Source organism: Sceloporus occidentalis, unplaced genomic scaffold (genome assembly GCF_023333645.1).
Source record: "Sceloporus occidentalis isolate IW3139 unplaced genomic scaffold, rSceOcc1.0.p SCAF_12, whole genome shotgun sequence".
Classification (NCBI taxonomy): Eukaryota; Metazoa; Chordata; class Lepidosauria; order Squamata; family Phrynosomatidae; genus Sceloporus; species Sceloporus occidentalis.
Genome location: NW_028316992.1, coordinates 15125633 through 15146248, shown reverse-complemented (window position 1 = coordinate 15146248; position 20616 = coordinate 15125633). Strand labels below are relative to the sequence as shown.

The 20616-nt window shown below is 45.1% G+C and overlaps 1 protein-coding gene across 3 annotated transcripts in view; it reads right to left on the bottom strand.

The window, feature by feature from the left end:
* Window positions 1–20616, bottom strand: part of PIKFYVE (phosphoinositide kinase, FYVE-type zinc finger containing) — a 111225-nt gene that overhangs the window by 15082 nt on the left and 75527 nt on the right. For all 3 annotated transcript variants that reach the window (XM_089478074.1, XM_089478072.1, XM_089478073.1), the window contains 9 exons: window positions 20381–20471; window positions 12417–12477; window positions 11795–11950; window positions 9730–9850; window positions 7416–7511; window positions 4960–5043; window positions 4141–4232; window positions 1885–2049; window positions 259–318 (listed from right to left, as the gene is read on the bottom strand). In XM_089478074.1, the coding sequence (XP_089334200.1) occupies window positions 259–318; window positions 1885–2049; window positions 4141–4232; window positions 4960–5043; window positions 7416–7511; window positions 9730–9850; window positions 11795–11950; window positions 12417–12477; window positions 20381–20471 (926 nt within the window). The remainder of the gene's footprint in view (window positions 1–258; window positions 319–1884; window positions 2050–4140; window positions 4233–4959; window positions 5044–7415; window positions 7512–9729; window positions 9851–11794; window positions 11951–12416; window positions 12478–20380; window positions 20472–20616) is intronic.

The window sequence follows — 20616 nt, the reverse complement described above, 5'->3', positions numbered from 1 at the left end:
ACACAATGAGCAAAAGACATCTTGCACAACAACATCTGCCTTTTAAGAGAAAAGTAGAAGCTGCCTGAATTAGTCCGAGTGATGTTTTTACAAATAACCCTCCTGACATTTATGGCACTCATTTCCATGCAATGTTTTCCAAAAACAGAAAAAAGGCCATGGTTTCAATTAATAATGGCATTCTGTTGAAGGTTGATAGCTGGCATTCGTCCAGGATTCCTCCACCCCTGCAAAATCTGATATCTAAAAATTACTTACGGAGTTCAACATGTGGATTTCCCAGCTGTTTCTTTTGTGCATCACCTCCATCTGCCTCATCTGAAATGATAAAGAGAAAACTGGACCAGAGATGCCACCTTTTAGGTCAAGTCAAAAGAAGACCCTCTTTCTTTATGTTCCAAACATTAAAGTATGAAACAAAAACCTGGCAAGTGTCAAACAGAAAAGTATTAAACAGAACTCAAGCAATGAAAACAACTAGACCATAGCTGCCACTCACCAATTTCTGAAGGAAGTCAGGGGAGAAAAGATACCACCAAACCAGATCATAACAAAGGAGCACTAACAGCATTTATTACAATCCAATAAAATATATCAAAAGCCCAGGCCCATTCCAGGCTATTGAGGCTTTTTCTGCTAAATGTAGGCCTGTTACAGACTGCCAAAATAAAGCTGCTTCGGGTCTCTTTGGAGGTATGCTGTTTAAATGATGCATGCATCCTAAGAATCCGGAAGCTGCACCAATGCTGCACTCCAGTGCTTAGGAATGGAGTGTGGCTTTGGCGCGACCTCCGGACTCTTAGGACCCATGCATCATTTAAACAGCGTACTTCCAAAGAGACCCGAAGCAGCTTTATTTTGTCAGTCTGTAACAGGCCGTAGCTATGTGCAGGGAAAATAAACCTGAATGCTGAAAGACTGGAAAATGGAGAGTTTAGATGGGTTACAGGTAACTCCCTGGCATTTCCATAGGGGGACCACAAGCAAAGTGGTTGTATCTACAGCACGAAGACCCCGTGGCATTCAGAACAGACTGCACCAGGTTAGATGGACCTGTGATCCAACAATACAAGACATCTTCATCTGTAAAATCTTTTGGAAGCTACGGTGTCATTTCTTGGAATTACATTTAGCAGAAAGTGTTTCCTGAAAGAAATCTCTTTCACACAGAGAATTTTGTGGGTTCTGGTTACTTTGTTAGATTAAACAGTGTGCACATTTTAGAGCCTCCTTCATAATGCTGCTATCATTTATCCATTGAAAAGTCAAGCACTGAACTACACCAATAAATGCCAAGCTGGCATAGGGCAAATCCCTAAGAAAAATAACCTTTTCAAAAAGATAAGAAAATACAATTAAGGCAATACATAGATGATCTACGACCCCAGCAAAACTAAACCACATTGTCAGAAACACCTTAAGGGACTGCTGGGGAAAAGTGGATGCAGGATTTTACATATACGTTTGGTGGAATGTCCTCACAAAATAAACTTTTGGAGGCAGGGGAGATATTCTCAGATATGGAGAAAAAATCAAACCAAGAAAGATGAGCAGGAACAGCTTTGTTGTCTATGTGAGTTAAAAAAAAAAAGATCTGTGAAATGGCCAAGGCTTCACTTGACATGGCTGGACAGAACTGCTGCTGCTAAAATGGTGACACTTTATAAAATTAATGTCCTTTTCAAATTCTACCCTTTCCAATTCTTGGCCCTGTACAGACAGGCCAAAATAAAGCTGCTTCAGGTTACTTTGAAGATATGCTATTTGAATGATGCATGAGTCCTAAGAGTCCAGAAGCCACGCCAAAGCCACGCTCCAGTCCTTAGGATCCCATTTTGAGAGAAAGGCAGGATATAAGTGCAATCACTCAATCAATCCTTATACCTTGAGTCTCTGTTCCTTGGTTTTCTGCCCCTTCTTTGCCCGTCTGCCCAACTTGGTAGTAGGCACTGTCTGCCCCACGTAAGGTCTCCTTTTTCTGAGAAGAGAGGTCAGGACTTTTCCCTCCCGTGCCACGAAAGAAGGACAAAACTCCATATGGTTTCTTTGCTATAACCAAGACAACAAGAAGAAGATGGTTGGTCGTCCATCCAACCTGACTGTATAAAAGACTACCAGGTCTTCTAAAGACAGTCTCTATCATCAGGAAGAATGAGGTGATTATTTCAGCGTGGAAACACAAGTTGTTCATGCCCTTCCCCTCTTCCCAAACAATCATACTGTTAAGGTGATACAGAAGGTGCTTCTCCATTTCTAGTGCTGAAACAAGATTTAACTGCTAGTCTGCCTGAGTTCTGTAGATAGAATAGAGCGGGCAGCATTTTGTTCTTCGCTTCAGGCATCAGAAAAAATGTCTTGAGCTTGTCCTGGCTCTCTTTAGAGCCACAAAGGCTCTCTGGACCTTTCAGTGGAATTGTCAGGGGAAGACTGTTCTTTATTCTTTGAAGGCAGACTGACCCTCAGGGATAAAGTAAGAGAACTGGATATGTTTTATCTTGGGAAAATAGACAGCTAGGAGGGTATGTGTTTAAGCAGTCTTCCCAAACCTAAATGGTTGTCACATGGGGGGGGGGGGGGCAAAGACTTGTTCTTTTTCGACTCTGAGGGCAGAACTACATCAAAGTTATGGCAGAATAGGTTTTGGCTAAACATGAGGAAAAACATCTTGACAGTAAGGAAAGTTTGACAGTGGAACTGAGTTCTTAAAGGTCTGGCAGGCTCTCCACTCCTTGAGGTATTTCAGCACAGCCTGGACAGCCATCTGTTAGCCAGGGGGATGCTCTATTTCTGGATTTTCTTCATTGGTAGGAATGTTGGGACAAGATGACTTACAAGGCCCCTGTACATCTAACTAATCTATGGGTCATTCGTCTATGAGATATCATCAAAGACGGTGTTTCTTAATCTATCTGATGTGCATGACCAGCAATTGTCTTTCACCAATGTGCCAGTGACTGGTACCATGTTTGTGCCCATTGGTTACAAATTTTACTTTCCAGAGACTGCCCACTGATGTTTTCTGAACCAGCACCAGTTCAAAGACTAGCACTTTGACTAGCACTGCTCTAAGAGGCATCAGTTTTCTCCTCCCCCTTTTCCTTCGGTCTCTGGAGAGATTCCACAAAAGAAAGTAAAATGTGTAACCAATGGGCACAAACATGGTACCGGTCACTGGCACATTGGTGAAAGACAATTGCTGGTCATGCACATCAGATAGTCTATGAAACATCATGGAGTCTTCTGCTATGAGGACCCATGGTACTTATTATTCTTACAGGTAGAAGGTTCATTAAACATAACTAACACCCCTCGCTAACACTACTTGACAGGAAAAAAAATTTGTATACATTTCTTCTAACCAACCAGTTGAATATTTGAGCCCTGGCACTAACCTGCCAACAGATACTAGTTCACAAGTAGGAAACATAAGGTGGAAAAGACAGCCAAGAAACCTGTGGGACAGTATGTCCTTTATTAAAGATATAGGGTACAACCTAGCACCTTGCTATGGTTTTTGGGGGGAGGTAAAGAGATCACAGGGATTTTTAGAAATACTCTACAGGAAATCAAATGACTGGGCTTAGCAGGGACCCACTTTACTGTGAAGAGTACCTAGCAATTTCATAGGTTCTTAAAGGGCCTTTTAGAATCTTCTTTTCTTACAAAGGGAACTGTATGTTAGAACTGCACTGGAGAACTTTTTTTTCTTATAGCAATAAAGAGTCCTATGGCACCTTTTCAGATTAACTGGTTTATTTCAGCATCAACTTTCATAGATTACCTTTACAATGATTTCCTTTACAAAAATGTCTTTCTTGTAAGGGAAATAACAGCTGCCAAATCCTGCATACCAATGGTTTCATTATTATGGGGGAGAGAACCACAGTTATAACATTGAAAAATGTGGGTTTTCTTGGGCTTAGCTATCAACAGATGGATTTCTCAAAACGCCATTATAGTTTTTAAATACAATAAATTAATATAAAGAAAAAAGCAGCAATATACAGAAATTTGATTTTCAGGTTTTGGGCTTCCTTGGTTAAGCCAACTGCCATCAAGTCCTATTGCAACATACTTTGCATCTCAAATTAAGAACATAACCTCACAGGAGACCACAAATGATACATTTAAAATTCTTACACGGTTCTGCTTCTGCCATTTGGTTTGACTGCCCCACATTTGTTTCAGGTAGCCGGACAGGACTGCTGTTTTTTGTTCTGCTCTCAGTCAGGCTAGAATTGAAACAATAAGTTTTTAGAATTCCCCAGGTGTCAACAGTAGTTTTTTGTAACAACAGCCAGCAATAAACCTACAGACATGGTGACACTTTCCTTAGAATTTAAACTTTGCAAGCTTAGACCATGGTCTCATCTATTTTTGCATTCTATTGTCAATAGTAGCCAGCTAAGTACCTTTGTGAAGTCAAGAGGAGGGCATGAGACAAATGCTGTCTTCAATTTGCCCAAAGTTAAGTAAGTTTTGTTCAAAGGTACCCTGTCTCTCAAACTAGAACTTCATTCATTGAATGAACAGCTGCTGACAGATCTATGGACAGGCTCTTAAATTCTGAGATTAAGTTTCATACAGAAGGAATCATGGAAAGCACTGGAGACTGCACATTGAACTCACATTGAACAGATAAACAGAATACTGGGCTCTGCAGTGTAATATTGCAAAGGTCATACAATATGTAATAGAATACCAGGGTAAGAGGGAAAAATTAATAAGAATATAAGTTTAAGGGTACAAAGTGAAATCTTTAAAAGTGCTCATTCCAGGCCCAAGTGCTTGGAAGCAGCTCGTCTACTGCCAGAATACTTCAGAAGATAACTAGTTACCATGAAGTTAGCCCCATAGCACTGCCCAAAACGTTGTTGGTAATTCTGAAGGATGCAGACAGTTAGGTTGCTCATCAGCATTATTTGAATGTACTATTAACAGACAGATATCAGATATCACCTGTTAGTTTGAAGTCCATCTTCAACATTGCTCTTTGGAGACACTTTGGATAATTCATCTAAGGCATTTCTGTATTCTTTACAACTGAGGAGCAAAGCAAACAGAGGTTCTTACTATCACCCAACATCACAGTTCAGACTGTAATGCCAGGTACTGCATAGTGATAAAGAAGGCATAAATCTAGTTCTTACTGAGAATGCAAATGTTTGCCTGGGATGTACCATTTCAGACTGTAAAGATTCACATAACAAAAGCCTCCTTTAAATAAAAACAAAAGTTCCACAAAGGGGAAATGTCACATCAGAGACTCCTTTTCTAGGAGGAGCATTGAATCACAGGAACATCCCACTGAAATGGTATAGTCCAAACAAAAGCTTACCTGCATGGAGCTGGAGAGGTAGTAACCAAGATCCAAAAGACAAGAATAAAACATAAAATACACCAAATAAATAGAACTGAAGGCTCAAAGACATCAGCCTAAATAAAATGTTTTATAACATCCAACCATATTTGCACCAACTTCAAAACAATTGAGACCATGTCACTAGTGCTACACTGCTATGAACTGAAAGTAACAAGAAGGGCGTAGCAACAATAGTGCAAATGTGGAAAATGTTCTAGTATTTTTGTTATTTTTTTAAAGATATTTATAGGGCTTTGTGTTTGTTTCTTAAATATTCCTTAATTTGGTATTATCTGCTCCGGGCAATTTCTGTGGAAGTGTATAAAGCCCAAATGTTTGCAAATACTACCACTACAGTAGTCATCATCTGGCCTCAGATGGCGAGAGGGGCAGACCAGAGCCATCAGGCCTAGCCCAAAGTAAGGAAGGCCTTCCCTCCAGTCCATCCACCATCACCCGGCCTCAGAGAAAGAGAAGAACTGAATTTGATCCCCTTCCCCACTGCCATTTTCTTCTCCTTTTGTGTCATGTCTTTTTTTATTGTAAGCCTGAGGGCAGCGAACTATCTAATTAACCATTTGTTAGCCACTCTGAGAGCCTTTGGGGCAGAAGAGAGGGGTATAAATACAGTATGCCTGCTCCATACGCGGCTGCGCCATACGCGGCTTCTGGTTTACGCGAAAGCCACACTGCTATTAATTGAATGGCACCCGCATCCGCAATGCACACACATCGTGCCGCCGCAAGCACAAGTCCCATTCATTTTAATGGAGCTTGAGTATAGGCGGAATTTGCCTTACGTGGGAGGGGGGTCCTGAATGGATCCCTGCATAAGGCGCGACTCCACTGTACTCCAAATAAATAAATAGTCCACCTTTATCCATGGTTTCACTTTCCATAATTTGTTACCAGCAGTCAGCAACTTTCTGAAAATATTACACAGCTCCCTCTTATCAGTTACCTGTGGCCTGAAAATATTACTGGTATGGACGTTCGGTACTATCTGTGGTTTCAGGCATCCACTGAAGAACATGCAACATACCCCTTGTGGATAAGAGGGAATTACCACCACCCACTCACCATTTCAGTGAGTGGCATATTATAAGTGAAATGTTAAAATCGGTGGCATATTATAATCAATGAAATGTATGTTTGGATGTCGCTGCCTTTAGCCCCGATTTCTGCTCCAATTCACTGGCTATCATTTGAGGTGGGGGACAAGATGGGCAAAACAGGTAGATTCAGAAATCAGTGATGTCATGTAATATCAGGCATTTCTTCTACCAGAGTCTCTCTCCCAGGGGCTCCTATATGCAGACATCTTTCAAAGCACCTTGTTGTGACAAAATGGCTCCTGTATTTCCACAAGTACAATTTAAATGGGACCTTACTTACTGCCAAGCCACTCACAGCATGATGCTATTTATAAATGGCTTCCTTCAAGAACTGTCAAAATTTGATTCTCTATTAAGTTTTCTAAAGATAAGCCTTTTAGTGAGCAATGACTTTGGCACTGCCCCAGGACTGTAAATATGTTGATTACACTGATCTGGCAAGTACATTTTACTGCATTTTAGCCAAGCCACCCAAGTGTAGCAGCTACTATACTGGGAATATTCACTGGATCATACAGCTGAAGCACAGTACAGAATGGAATAAAAAAGTCTATACTCAGCCGTCTAGGCAGGCTACTTTATTTCACCTTAGTAGTACAGTTTTATAGACAAAGACATGTGTTTTCCTGCCTCGTTAAGCTCCTTTTTCTCCTTCACACAAATACGCTACCCTCCTTATATATTAGAAAACCTACAACAGTATATGAAACATGATAAATCACTGGGGTATAAAGCAAATTGCCAAAGGCTCAGGCTTGGTTAAGTGTCCAAGGAAAGAGCTCCATTAACATCAACAGCCAGTTTTCCACTATACACCACCTGCTGCTTTAGTCAAGGCCACTTCAAATTGTGCATAACATTCTCTGAGGAGAGTTAGCATTTCTCTTCCTGAACATGGGAGTTTAAAAATAAAAATAAGATGTAACAAACCCACATACCTGAGAGCAAAGGCTATGATGGAGCTTGGTTCCTTTTCACAGACTGCAATAGGAACACGTTCATGCTCATACATTAAATAATGCTTGTCAGGTTCACTGCGTTAAGAACACAAAAGAGAAAAGACAAACTATAAGAAGTGGCCAGGAGGAGGAAATTCTGCATGGTATGCCTAATAAAAATTAGGCTAAACCAGGCAGACTGGAACAGAGTTTTGCTTTAACTGAGCCCACTGGCTAGAGTACATAGGTAAGAATCGAGATACCTATCTGAAGTGGACATTACAGATTGATGTACTGTCTTTTAAGCAGGTAGACTGCAGAAAATATTCAGGTAGTACAGCCTGTCAACAAATTATTTTTCTACCCTGTCTTAAACTAGCTATAAAGAATGCCAAAACAGGCTAAAGGAGCAAACCACAAGGCTGTTAAGAAATTAGTAAAGGCTAACAGTCAGTCACCTATGGGTTAAACACAGTCAAGGGTTTATAGCTGTCTCCTTCTACTTGAAAAAATACTTATTTTTTTCATTTACATCTAACTACATTTCCCAATGCTTTTCTCCAATAATGAAATCCCTCAAAGCATTGTATACAATATTAAAGGAAGTAATTTTAAATACAATGGCTATCATTAAAATACATAAACAAACTCATAAAATCCTGGAGATGCCAAATATTGAACCTCCATGCAAAGCATGTGCTTAACCACTGAGAAGTCCCCACCCTCAAGAGAAGAGGGACAGGGAGGATCACATGAGAAATACTTATTTTTTTCATTTATATCTAACTACATTTCCCAATGCTTTTCTCCAATAATGAAATCCCTCAAAGCAGTGTATACAATATTAAAGGAAGTAATTTTAAATGCAATGGCTATCATTAAAATGCATAAATAAACTAACTCATAAAACCCTGGAAATGCCAAATATTGAACCTCCATGCAAAGCATGTGCTTAACCACTGAGAAGTCCCTACCCTCAAGAGAAGAGGGACAGGCAGGATCACATGGGAGGAGATAGACCTTCAGGCAACCAGCTCACAGGCAGGTACAGGGGAAGGGATCCTGTAGGTATTTGGATCCCAAGCCACTGAGAGTTTATAGACAAGCAATAGCACTTTGAATTGGGTCTAGAAACGACCAGAGCACCTCACTCAGGATTAGTAGTAATAGGATCCCACCTGGTTGCATCTGCAAGTTTAACCACTTTAATTTCCTAACTTAACCAGCTTACTTTTCTGAGCTAGCAAAAGCTTCTGAGTAGTCATGAAGGGTAGCTCCACAAACAATGTGTTATGGCAGTCCTGTCAGGAAGTTAGCAAGAACCATCTTGACCACTGTCTCTTTTCAAGAGTAGCCATCATCAGTAGTTACATGAAGTTTGTAAAGGTTACCCATAATCAACATAGCTCTACTCAACCCTTCAGTGACAAAGCCATATCTAAGACTTTGAACATGTAAGTTACACACTTGCTATTCCATAAGGACTGTGGCACTATCAAGAACAGGCTGCACACCCAACTTCCAAACAAGATACAGTCGGCCTGCCCCATACGCAGGCTTCTCATATGCGGACTTGAGGTCACGCGGAATGGAAGCCCCATTTAGATGAATAACATGTGCAACACGTACAGGAGTGCACCCCATTCCTATTTGGACAAAGTTCAAGACAAGGGAGCAGAGGCTCCATATTCGGTTTTAAAGATATAAAAATATAATATGCATATACAGAGTTTTCACTTTTTTTGTTCTTTCTTTTGTATTTGTATTTTTGTATTTGCTCATTAAAATGTTCTTTTCAGAATATAGAAGGTACCGGGACGTCTGATCTATTGTTGCCTTAACAGGTTTTGTTTAAAATGCAAAAGATATTTTTTCTGGCTTGGATACTGAATTTGATAGAAATGGGGCCTGAGCATGCGCGGAATTCGCTTTATGCAGGGAGGCAGCGGAATGGAATGGTTCCCCCACATAAAGCAAGAGTCCACTGTAATCCCCAACTTATAAAACTTCCATATTATCAAGACTTCAAATTCAATGTGTTAGATCTCCACCAGCCCATTCCTGAATCCAGACACTAATTCAGATATAAGTAATAGGCATGATTATGGTGAGATCTGACTATACCAGGAATGGACACAGTTAGAGCACCATCCAAATTTGAACAGCTATGGTCATTTAGAGCTCTCTATAACACGTATAAAGCTTATCCACCTGACCACATTTACTGCAGTTAAGAGGCAAAATTTGCCTACTTCAAATAATACATTGTATACAAACTATTGTCTTAATTCTCAGTAATGGTGCTAAAACTTACAAAGGGGATGGGATGGGATTGTAGCTATTTCCAGGCAACAGATTTGCAAGAATAGTCTTCATAGTGGATTTCTCTTTCACCTGGCTGTCTGTAGACCCCAGCAAATGTCCATCAAACACATCTGCAATTAAAAACAAACAAACATACATCTCTTGTAGTCACAAGAGTTCCACAATTTGCTTTTAAAATAGTTGTTTTGGGGAAATGAAAATAAGCCACTGAGTCTCTCTCTTATATAGATAATTTCAGTTATAATGACTGATAATTATGCCTCAATTTCTGGCCAAGTGAAGGTAGTGAGATTATTATGAACTAGGTCAAGACACCAAGAATAAAAAACTTTGAGCTTTTCATGATCATGTGCAGACATTACTACAAACAAAATATTTATGGATCAAAACATTTAACAAAATATTTATAGATCAAAAGAAAGCACAGACTGATAACATTTCATATGTCTGTACTGTTCAAGATCTAACTAACGAAAACCAACCACCTGATGTCCTAACAGGTTTCATAGGCCTGTTACAGACTGCCCAAAAGGGGCGGTCTTGGGCCGCTGCCGGTTGCAGCGCGGGGGAGCCGCTGCAGCCAAACCGCGTGACTCCCCCGCGCTGCAAAAAAGGAGTGCAGAAATCGCACTCCTTCCGGCAACCCAGAAGAGCCGCCACAAGTGCGAAAGTGCGCACTCGCGACGGCTCTTCCGGGTTTAAACATCCGGACGCTGCACGTCCGTTACGTCAAGATGGCGGCGCCCATCTGTATAGGGCACCGCCATCTTGCCGTACGGAATACGCGCGAGGGGCAAGGCGCGCCCAGAAGCACCGCCTCTCGCGCGTATTCCTGGCGCAACGACGGCGCCGCTTAGGCACGTCTATAAAGCACCTTAGTTATCAAAATCCTTTAGTATGGAAATTTCTGAACACTTCTGGATTATTTCTAGATATACTCCTTGCTTTAATAATAAATTCAGTAGTGATGGTTAAGTCAGTTATGAACTTTCTCAATAGTGGTAGGCAGACTGAGTAAATAACTAGCTTTAAATGTTCAAATACCTTACACAGATTAATTGTAATCCGCACAAAAGCCCTGTAAAACAAGTTAGTATTATTATTCTCTGTAATGCAAATCCAGTATCCAAGGCAGTGTGGATCACTCAAGGCAATCTAGTGAGTTTACAATCAAAGAGCTTCTGGTTATTTTGTTAACAGACTAAACAAAGAACAGTAAAAGATTAATTAGTGCCTAATATAGATACATAGAAATGGCATATCAAATCTGCACAACTAATGTATTTAGCAGACCAGTGTGTCTTGTGTGGTATCAGTTACGGCTTACAAACAATGATATGGTTTTTTGACAAAATAGCCCCCCCCCCCCCCCGCCGCACAGGCAATGGATTGGCTAACCCGGGGGCCTTTTGTTCTTGTTTTCGTTGTATGGGTTATGTAATTTTTGTATGGTTTTTAATGATTATTGTGTATTTTAATTGTTGTAAACCGCCCTGATCATACGGAAGGGCGGTATATAAATAAAATTTTTATTATTATTTATTATTATTTTAAAATTAAATGCTAATCAACCATTTGTGAAATATATAAAAAAAAGTTTTTAAAAGAGAAAAAGATCCAGGGGTACAATATAGGCCCACTATACTCAGCATTTTATCTACAGTTTTGGATGTTCATTAAAGCCAGCACTAATTCCTTCTTTAAAAAATGTTTCTTTTCTAGTATCTTCAACCATTTTTTCAACTTCTGATTTCTTTCTCTTGTGTGTTTACACAATGAATAGCATACATTACAGCAGGGATCTCCAACTCTTAGCCTTCCAGATATTTTGGACTACAACTTCCATAGCTCCTCGCCAGCCATGTTAGCTGGGGTTGATGGGAGCTATAATCCAACAAAGCCAGGGGGTACTAGATTGGGGACAGCTGTGCTCAAGGATGAAATGGCCATTGTTATTATGAAGGCAGTTCAATAAATTGATTCATTTTTCTATGAGCTTTAGCCAATACAGGGAAAAAAGACAACAAAAAAAGGAAAGAGAACAAGGATGATACCTTCTGAGGTGTTGGTTGGGTCTGGGTCTGAGAGTGTGTGGGCAAAGGAGGTGCCCCCTGTAAACTGGTCAGACATGCCTTCAGGGGGGGTTGGAAGCTGGAGAAGAGAGGAACTTGTAGAGCTCTGACTTGACAAGGTGGTCAGGAAACGATCCTCTGTTAAGTGAAAATGTGCACAAAAGAAAATATTTAATGTCTTATGGATGATAAGTACAGTCCTAACTGGTCTGCATTTGCTTCCTAAGGATAATTTATGTTTCTTCTCATACACACATAGAAAGAGAGAGAGAGAGAGAGAGAGAGAGAGAGAGAGAATAGGCAAGAAAAAGAAGTCAATATAATACTGTAGACAAGCTAAACATTTCAAAAAGTGGAATCACTGAATCCATGGAAGATGCAAGCATAAATATATTATTTTGAATGACATCACATTTTCTTACAAGACAATTCTTCCTGCACTCTTAATCCAAAGAAAATGGCCTTTGTGACAGAAAAGGGGGGAAAGTCACAGAAAATAAAAATATTCCAGAATAAGGAAACTGTAAACATACAAAGATATGCTCAAGTGCAGTTATCACCCTTAGTGTGAAAGGCTGAGGCTTCATAAAGGATGTAAACATACCTTTCTCTCCATTTTGTAGTGCTGGAGAAACATTGCGAGGAGATGCATCCATTGAGCTGATCTATAATACAAAATATGGTGTTTTGTTTCTTGATGCTCTTCTATATTCAGATTTCTTTCCTTTCTTTTTAATAATGTAGATAGTATTGCTAACAAATTTCTCTTTGAACTCCAGAATTAAATAATGGTTTCCTCTACAAGCATGAATAACATGTCTTTATTCCAAATTAATTCAGTTAAACCAAAATAGTGACTTTATTCACTGGTAATGTTAAAGCTGTAATGGTATTGGGTATTGAATGAGAGCTAGTGGCTTGAGTGCAGGAGTGTTAAACTAGGACTCTGGGAGACCAGGCTTGAAATCTGCCTTCAGCAGGGGGATGTACTGGGTGACCGTGGACAAGTGACATTCTCATAGCCTAAGAGAATGGCAATGGGAAGCTACCTCTGAATGAATCTTGCCAAGAAATCACACCCTGTAATAGGTTCTCCATATGTCAGAGAGGACTTGAAGGCACGTAACAATAATACCACATACCTACAGTTATTAGAATTCGTTGAAACTTGCTTCCTGTGAATAGACATGCTTTAAAATCAGACTAGATCATTTTATTCTTTTAGTGTTCATGGCTGGGTCTTTGGCTACATATGCTTGGATACAAGCTCCAGCTTGTCCATCCCATAGGTAGCCAGCCAATTCATTTTTATTTGTAATACAGGGAAAGTCACCAGATGCTTGCTGAGATGCAATTCAACTGTCTTCCAGAATGTGCAGTGTTTTAAGCGCTGTGCCTTCAAAGCTTACTTCACGCCTCTTTTTGCTTTAGGGATACCTCAGAAGCCTCAGACACTTTGTCATTTTCTTTTTAAATTTAATTTTCTATTAGATTTAATACCTTTTTAAGGGGGGGAGGGTACCAGGGATTTGATATGTTGTATATTTTTAACTTGTTAGCCGCCCCAATTGTTCTCAGAGGAGTGGGATACAAATAAATTTTATTATTATTATTATTATTATTATTATTATTATTTAGCAGCAGAGAAGGGGCCGAGCATCCTGATCTTGGGTGGCTCCGCCCGCTTGGCTCCTGGTAGGCAGGTAGGAAACAAAGAGACAAAGGTATGACCGGGGCCCTGTCCCCCGCCCCTGCGGGCGGAGCTACCCAGGAACCTCAGTCTTCTTCCTGCCTTGCACCTGGTAGGACGTTTTTCATCCTTCTTCGGATTTTTCCATCGCTGGCTCCCCAGACTCGCCTGGCTCCCTTTCCTTCTCTCTCCTTCTTTCCCTCACTCCAAAAAAAAAAAAAAAAAAAAAAAAAAACCTTTTTCCCTATCTCCTGTCCTTTTCCTCTCAGCCTCCCACTCCCCCCCCCCCGCTCCAATGGCTACCGACAGGGAGGCCAGAGCCACAGGGGAGCTCGCTTCCACTCTGCCCGGGCCAGCCCCGGCTTTGCCGGCTGCTCGCCGAGCGGCATCACCAGCAGCGCCCCTGCAAGTGGAAGCGCGTCCACAGCGGCCGGAGGATCCCCTCCCTTCCGCTGTTGGAACGAGGGACTCCCAGACGACCCGGGTTCAGGATGGGTGGTCAGAAGAGGGAGAGCCCTCACCTGCTAACGGCGAGGAGGACGTGAGTAACTCCCCCCCGCCACCACAATTGTTGAGGTGGTTCAGGGCCTTCCTACAGCAGGAGGCTTCCTCCACCACCGGGGCACCCCAGGGACGGGACGAAGGCGCCGGCTCGCGCGCTCGCGAGGCCAGCGCTTCGACTTGGGGGGCGGCCACTTTCCCAGGGGGGGGGCCGCTCTTTATGTGGCCGGGGCCCTTGCCTCCACAGGCCTTTCTTCCCGGCGACTCCTTTCCGGGTGGGTGGGGGATGGCACCGGGCTTCCCCCTGACCAGCGCAGGCCCCACGCATGAGGCGCATGGCGGCCGCCATGTTAACCGGCCGGCGCTCCGCCCACTTCCGGATGACCCGGAAGTGCCCCAGCGTCACCACGCGGCCGCTCATGGGCGCCGCCATCTTGGCCATGCGGCCGCCCATGGGCGCCGCCATCTTGGCCGCGCGGACGCCCATGGCCGCCGCCAGCCTCTCCAGCCGGAGGCCAATGCCCACCGACTCCTTACCCGCGCGGGGTCGACACCAGCCACAGCTGGGCGGGCAGACATTTTTGCCAAAGAGGCCCCCGCCGCCACCAGCCAACCCCAGGCCACAGACCAGCCCAGAGAGGGTCTAGGGCGCAAAGCTCCCAGAAAGCGGAGCTCCCCGACCAGGGATACAGCCACCACCGAGCCCTCTCCCATCCAGTCTCCTTTAAGCCAGACAGGAGCCTACGAATCAGAGGGGGACGATGAGGGGGCTTCATGTTCCTCCGATTCGGAACACTCTTACCTCCCACCTCCCAAGCGCGCTCGATACACCAGGGCCTCTGGTCGCAAGCGCCCTCGCGCTACGCTGCCCCCCGAGGATGAATCCTCGGACGACACTCACAACCTCTCAGGCTCTGAGGCAGAGGAGGGCGAGCTGTCACAGGATGAAGCAGATAGCAAGTCAGACCCCCAATTGTCCTCTCGCCTGTTTAAACAGGAGGACTATGCGACACTTATAAAAAAGACGACCAAGACCTTAGGCCTTGCCTCTCCTACCGACCAGGCCGCTCCCGCCCCCGACTCAGACCTCCCCAAAGTGAGCGAGGATTTGTTCCCAGTGCCAGTCTCGACAGTCCAACAAATCCCATGTCCTCTAAACATCATGCAGATTATTAGAGATGAGTGGTCTAAACCAGCCTCTGCCAGGTCCAACCACGGCATCACCCGCAAGTACTACGTACTTCAGCCAGCCGTCATGGACAGACTCAGGGTCCCATCCGTGGATGCCCCTGTGTCGGCACTTGTCTCATCGGCGGTTTTCAGTAGGGACGGGGAGGACACACTCAGAAACCCAGAAGACCGTAGGGCAGACGGAGCACTGAAAAAGGCCCATGAGGCCTTATCCATTGCCATAAGGGCCGCGACCACCGTCTCGATGGTCATGCGAGCCACCCTCCAGTGGTCCCGTCAACTCCTGGACCTTCTACCCAACCCAGATACCAGGGTCAAACAGACCGTTAACAAAATTGCCAGAGCGGCGGCCTTTGCAGCCGACGGCACCCTAGACACCATCCAACAGTGCGCTAGAGCCCAAGCAGCGGCCGTGGCAGTTCGCAGGCAGTTCTGGCTCAAGAGCTGGAATGTAGATTCGAAATCCAAGCAGAACTTGGCCTTTACACCATTCCTTGGCTCCAAGCTGTTCGGAGAATCCTTAGAGCCAGTGCTAGTAGAGGGTAAGGACAAGAAGAAAGCCCTTCCCACCTCCAAGAAAAGGGACGATAAGAGGCAATACAAAAACCGCTCTTCCTTTCGCCCCTCCCAATCCTCCTACCCTTCTTCCTCCAATTCCTTTCGAGCCAGGGAGTTCAGGACCAACAGACCAAGTTGGGGGGACTCAAGATCCAACAAACAGGCTAAACCCGCTTTCTCCTCCAAGGAAGGAGCGGGGTCCAAACAACCACGCAAAAATAACCCCCAATGACGGTGCTCCCCCAGTAGGGGGCAGGCTGCAGGGGTTCGGCCACATCTGGGAGACATCCACCTCGGACAAATGGGTCCTGGATACCATCCGTCAGGGCTACAAGATAATTTTTCATCGTACACCTCCGGACAAATTCATACCGTCTCCCAGATCAGCCGACCCCAACAAACACCGCCTCCTACTGGAGGCCATCCAGCGCCTACTAGACATCAAAGCCATCGAACCCGTCCCGAGACAGGAGAGGGGACTAGGTTGTTATTCCACCTTCTTCCTCGTTCCCAAGAAAAACGGTTCCTGGAGAGCCATCTTGAACCTCAGACGGGTCAACCGGTTCGTCCTAAAGAAAAAGTTCAGGATGGAGACGCTCAAGTCTATCCTAGAAGGCCTTCAGCCGGGAGACTACCTCTCATCGCTGGACCTCCAGGATGCTTACTTGCATATTCTGATCCACACTTCCTCAAGAAGATTCCTCAGGTTCAGATACGGCAAACGCCATTACCAGTACAGAGCTCTCCCCTTCGGACTAGCATCTTCCCCCAGGGTGTTCACCAAAATCATGGTGGCGCTGGTTGCCCTGTGGAGGACCCAGCGTTTACACGTCTATCCCTACCTCGACGACCTTTTAATCCGGTCACCGTCCAGGCTTCAGGGGACTCAAGACATCTCTCGCATCCTCAGGTCGCTACAGGATCACGGCTTTCTCCTGAACCTACAAAAGAGCTCGCTGACCCCAAGACAGCAGATCCACCACCTGGGAGCCATAATAGACACACACAAGGGGACAGTGCGCCTGCCTCTGGATCGGATACAGGCCATTCAGGGGGCCATCTCAAAAGCCCTAAGCTCCACACGGCCCAGCCTCCAGCTGTTGGCCCACCTCCAGGGTCTCATGATAGCATCTATCCAGTGCCTCCCCTGGGCGAGATTCCACTCCAGGCCACTACAATGGCTCCTTCTCCCACACCAACGAGCCATTACCCTCAGGAGACACAAGACGATTCACCTCTCCACCGAGGCAAGGCGGTCGTTTCGCTGGTGGATGTCCGAATCAGTCCGCCGAGGTCGCCAAATTTGGAGGTCCCCGAGTGTCCAGATTACAACGGATGCCAGCCTCCACGGTTGGGGAGCAGTTTGCGGGACACAACTGGCCCAGGGCAAATGGAGCCCAGAGGAATTAAATCACAGCATCAACTGGCTGGAGCTCCGTGCAATTCGCTTCGCTCTACTGGCCTTCAGACAGTCGATCCGACAGAAGTCAGTCCTGATCAGGACCGACAACACCACAGCCAAGGCTCATGTCAACCGACAGGGGGGAACCAGATCCAGGTCTCTGATGGTCGAGGCTCAATCCCTGCTACGATGGGCGGAGACCAACCTCTTAGCCTTAGAGGCAGAATACCTTCAAGGATCCCTAAACTCAAAAGCCGACTGGCTGAGCAGAACGGACATAGATCAGGGAGAGTGGAGCCTCCACCCTCAAGTCTTCCAGGTCATCACCGACAGGCTCGGTCAACCCGTACTAGACCTGTTCGCTTCCCCCGCCAACGCCAAGACTCACAGGTTTTTTTCCAGGTTCCTAACGGAAGGAGCCGAAGGAATGGACGCCCTCAACTGCCCTTGGCCGCCGGGCCTCCTCTACGCATTCCCTCCGACTCCTCTGCTTACCAAGCTTCTGGCCAGAATACGCAGGTCCAACTCACAAGTTATCCTGGTGGCTCCAGCGTGGCCGCGGCGACCCTGGTTCTCGGAGATCCTAGACATGGCGTCTCAGAGCTTTGCCCTTCCACTCAGGCCAGACCTCCTCGCACAAGGCCAGATCCATCATCCGGACCCAGCCTGGCTGCGGCTTCACGCCTGGAAATTGAACGCCACATGCTGAGCAGCTACGGCTACTCCCCAGAAGTGGTTGACTCCATTCTCGCATCGAGACGCCAATCTACAAATAGGATCTACGAATACACCTTCAGGACATTCAGGAGGTGGTGCAAGCGCAAGAACAAAGACTTCATCAAGGTTTCTGTTCCAACGGTGCTACAGTTCCTGCAAGAGGGGTTTCTCCAGGGCCTGAGGCCCAACACCATCAAGAGGCAACTGCCGGCCATCACTTCCATCCTGCCCCATAAGGAAGCAGCCAGGATATCGCACCACCCTCATGTCCGCAGACTGCTAAAAGGGGTCGCCAACAAAGCGCCCCCGACCAAACATAGATTCCCCTCATGGGACCTCCATCAAGTCCTAAAGGCTCTGACCATCTCTCCTTTCGAACCACTGAGAGAAGTGGCCCTCAAGTTCCTGACCTTCAAGACGCTCATGCTGACGGCACTAGCTTCGGCGAGGCGTGTGTCTGAGATCGGCGCCCTCTCCGTCCGCAAGGAACTGCTGATCATCAGGCCGGACTCCGTTCTTCTGAGGCCGGATCCAACTTTTATCCCCAAAGTCAACTCCGTCTTCCACACCACTCAGGACATCGTCCTCCCGTCCTTCTGCCCTCGTCCAACAACTGATTTGGAAAAGTGTTGGCATACCCTAGATGTTCGCAGAGCCATAAAAGTTTACCTCAAGAGAACGGCCTCATTCAGAAAGTCTGAGGCGCTGTTCGTTTCCTTTCGACCTGGCTCAAAGGGCAAGAAAGTGTCAGTATCTACTTTGGCAAGGTGGATCAAGCAGTGCATAGTCCAGTGCTACAGCTCACTCAAGCTACAGCCGCCACAGGACATCACCGCTCACTCGACAAGGAGTGCAGCTACTTCAGCGGCCCTGTCTACCAACGCCCCGCTGGCTGAGATTTGCAGAGCAGCCACTTGGAAGTCCCCGTCTACCTTCACCAGACATTATAAGCTCGATCTCTTCCAATCGGCAGAGGCGGCCTTTGGCCGGAGGGTTTTGCAACACATAGTGTCAGATCCGCCCTCCGCGCCAGCCAGCCCTCCCTAGTATCTGGTCTGCTTTTGTAAATCCCAAGATCAGGATGCTCGGCCCCTTCTCTGCTGCTAAATGGAACGTTGGACTTACCTGAGAGACGTCCCTTTACAGCAGAGAAGGCCCGAGCATCCTCCCCACCCTATCTGCCTACTGGCGCGGGTGAGCGGGATCCAAGTTCCTCTAGACCTCATTAATTCTAGGGTGTGTCAGGCTTAAAATCGACTGAGGTTCCTGGGTAGCTCCGCCCGCAGGGGCGGGGGACAGGGCCCCGGTCATACCTTTGTCTCTTTGTTTCCTACCTGCCTACCAGGAGCCAAGCGGGCGGAGCCACCCAAGATCAGGATGCTCGGGCCTTCTCTGCTGTAAAGGGACGTCTCTCAGGTAAGTCCAACGTTCCATTTTCAAATGCACCCACTTGGGTTCTCCCCTTAGTGGGAAGAGGATGTGAAGATGTACCTTCTCCTAATGCAGTGAAGGAACATACTTGTTGTTGCATTTACTGGGCTAGAATCTAGGGAAGACAACTACTTCCTATTGTCTCTTCTCTCGAACCATTCTAGCATGGTCAGAAGGACAAAGTATTACCCTTGCTATACACACTCAATGTTAAGAATTATGTGAAGCAGCTTCATGTGGTACCAATCAATGCAAGGGTACCAACCCAGAGAAGCACACAGATTGGCAGAGGCTTTCTTTCCCTTTCCTTTTTTCATTCTTAATGCTACTTAGAACTGTAAATTCTAACTAGACTGCAATTCAGTTTTGAAGTTTGTAGGCATTTCCAGTCATTTCTGGTACAGGGAGTGGGGTAAGCTTGCAGCTGCTTGAGAAATCCCTTTGGATGTATGTGAGTTCACAGGACCCTGAGCAATTCTAGTCTAACATTACTCTGTCATGGTGTATGGGCAGAGTTCCCTTCCTGAGTTTTTCCCATCATGACAAACATCATATTGGTATTCCAAGGGGACGGGGGGTGTCCCTTGGTTATTGCCAAATATTATGCAAGTGCCAAAAATTAAGAATAATTTGTTAAAGGTTGAGTCTCTCTGAATTCTGAAATCTGAAATATTCCAAAACTCAATATTCCTGAGAAAATCACACCTTTGCTTCCTGATGGTTCCATGTCCACAAATTTGTTTCATGTACAAATTATGTATAAAATTACTTTCAGGCTCTGTGTATAAGGTGTATATGAAACATATATGAATTTTGTGTTGGGTATCATCAAAGTGCATTAATTCTGCAGTTCAGATGTGGACTAAAATATGTATGTATGCATACAAATACAGGTATTCCGAAATCCTTCCCCCCCCCCCCCCCCAAAAAAAAAACCCAACCAAAATCCCCCAAATCCACAACACGTCTGGTCCCATGCATTTTTGATATGGGACACTCAACCTGTAACAGTAAGACACCAAAATCTAGTTAGAACTGCAGTTTTGAATTTGGCATTACAAACAGTGGGACTCATTACCTTACTCTCTTCACCTTGCCTCAATCTCCCAGGACTAGGTGGCACTGAGGGACGTTTCCTCCCTTTCTCTTGTTGGAAAAGATCCTGTAACCTGCAACAGGGTTCATGTTATTGCTGTGACACAGTTAACGGCTTAAAAGAAAAATTACACTGTGATAAGAAACTTTTGTTTTCCAGGATACGAGGGGCAGGACGGGCGGGGGGGGGGGGGCTTTCAAGTAAAGAAGAGCCACATC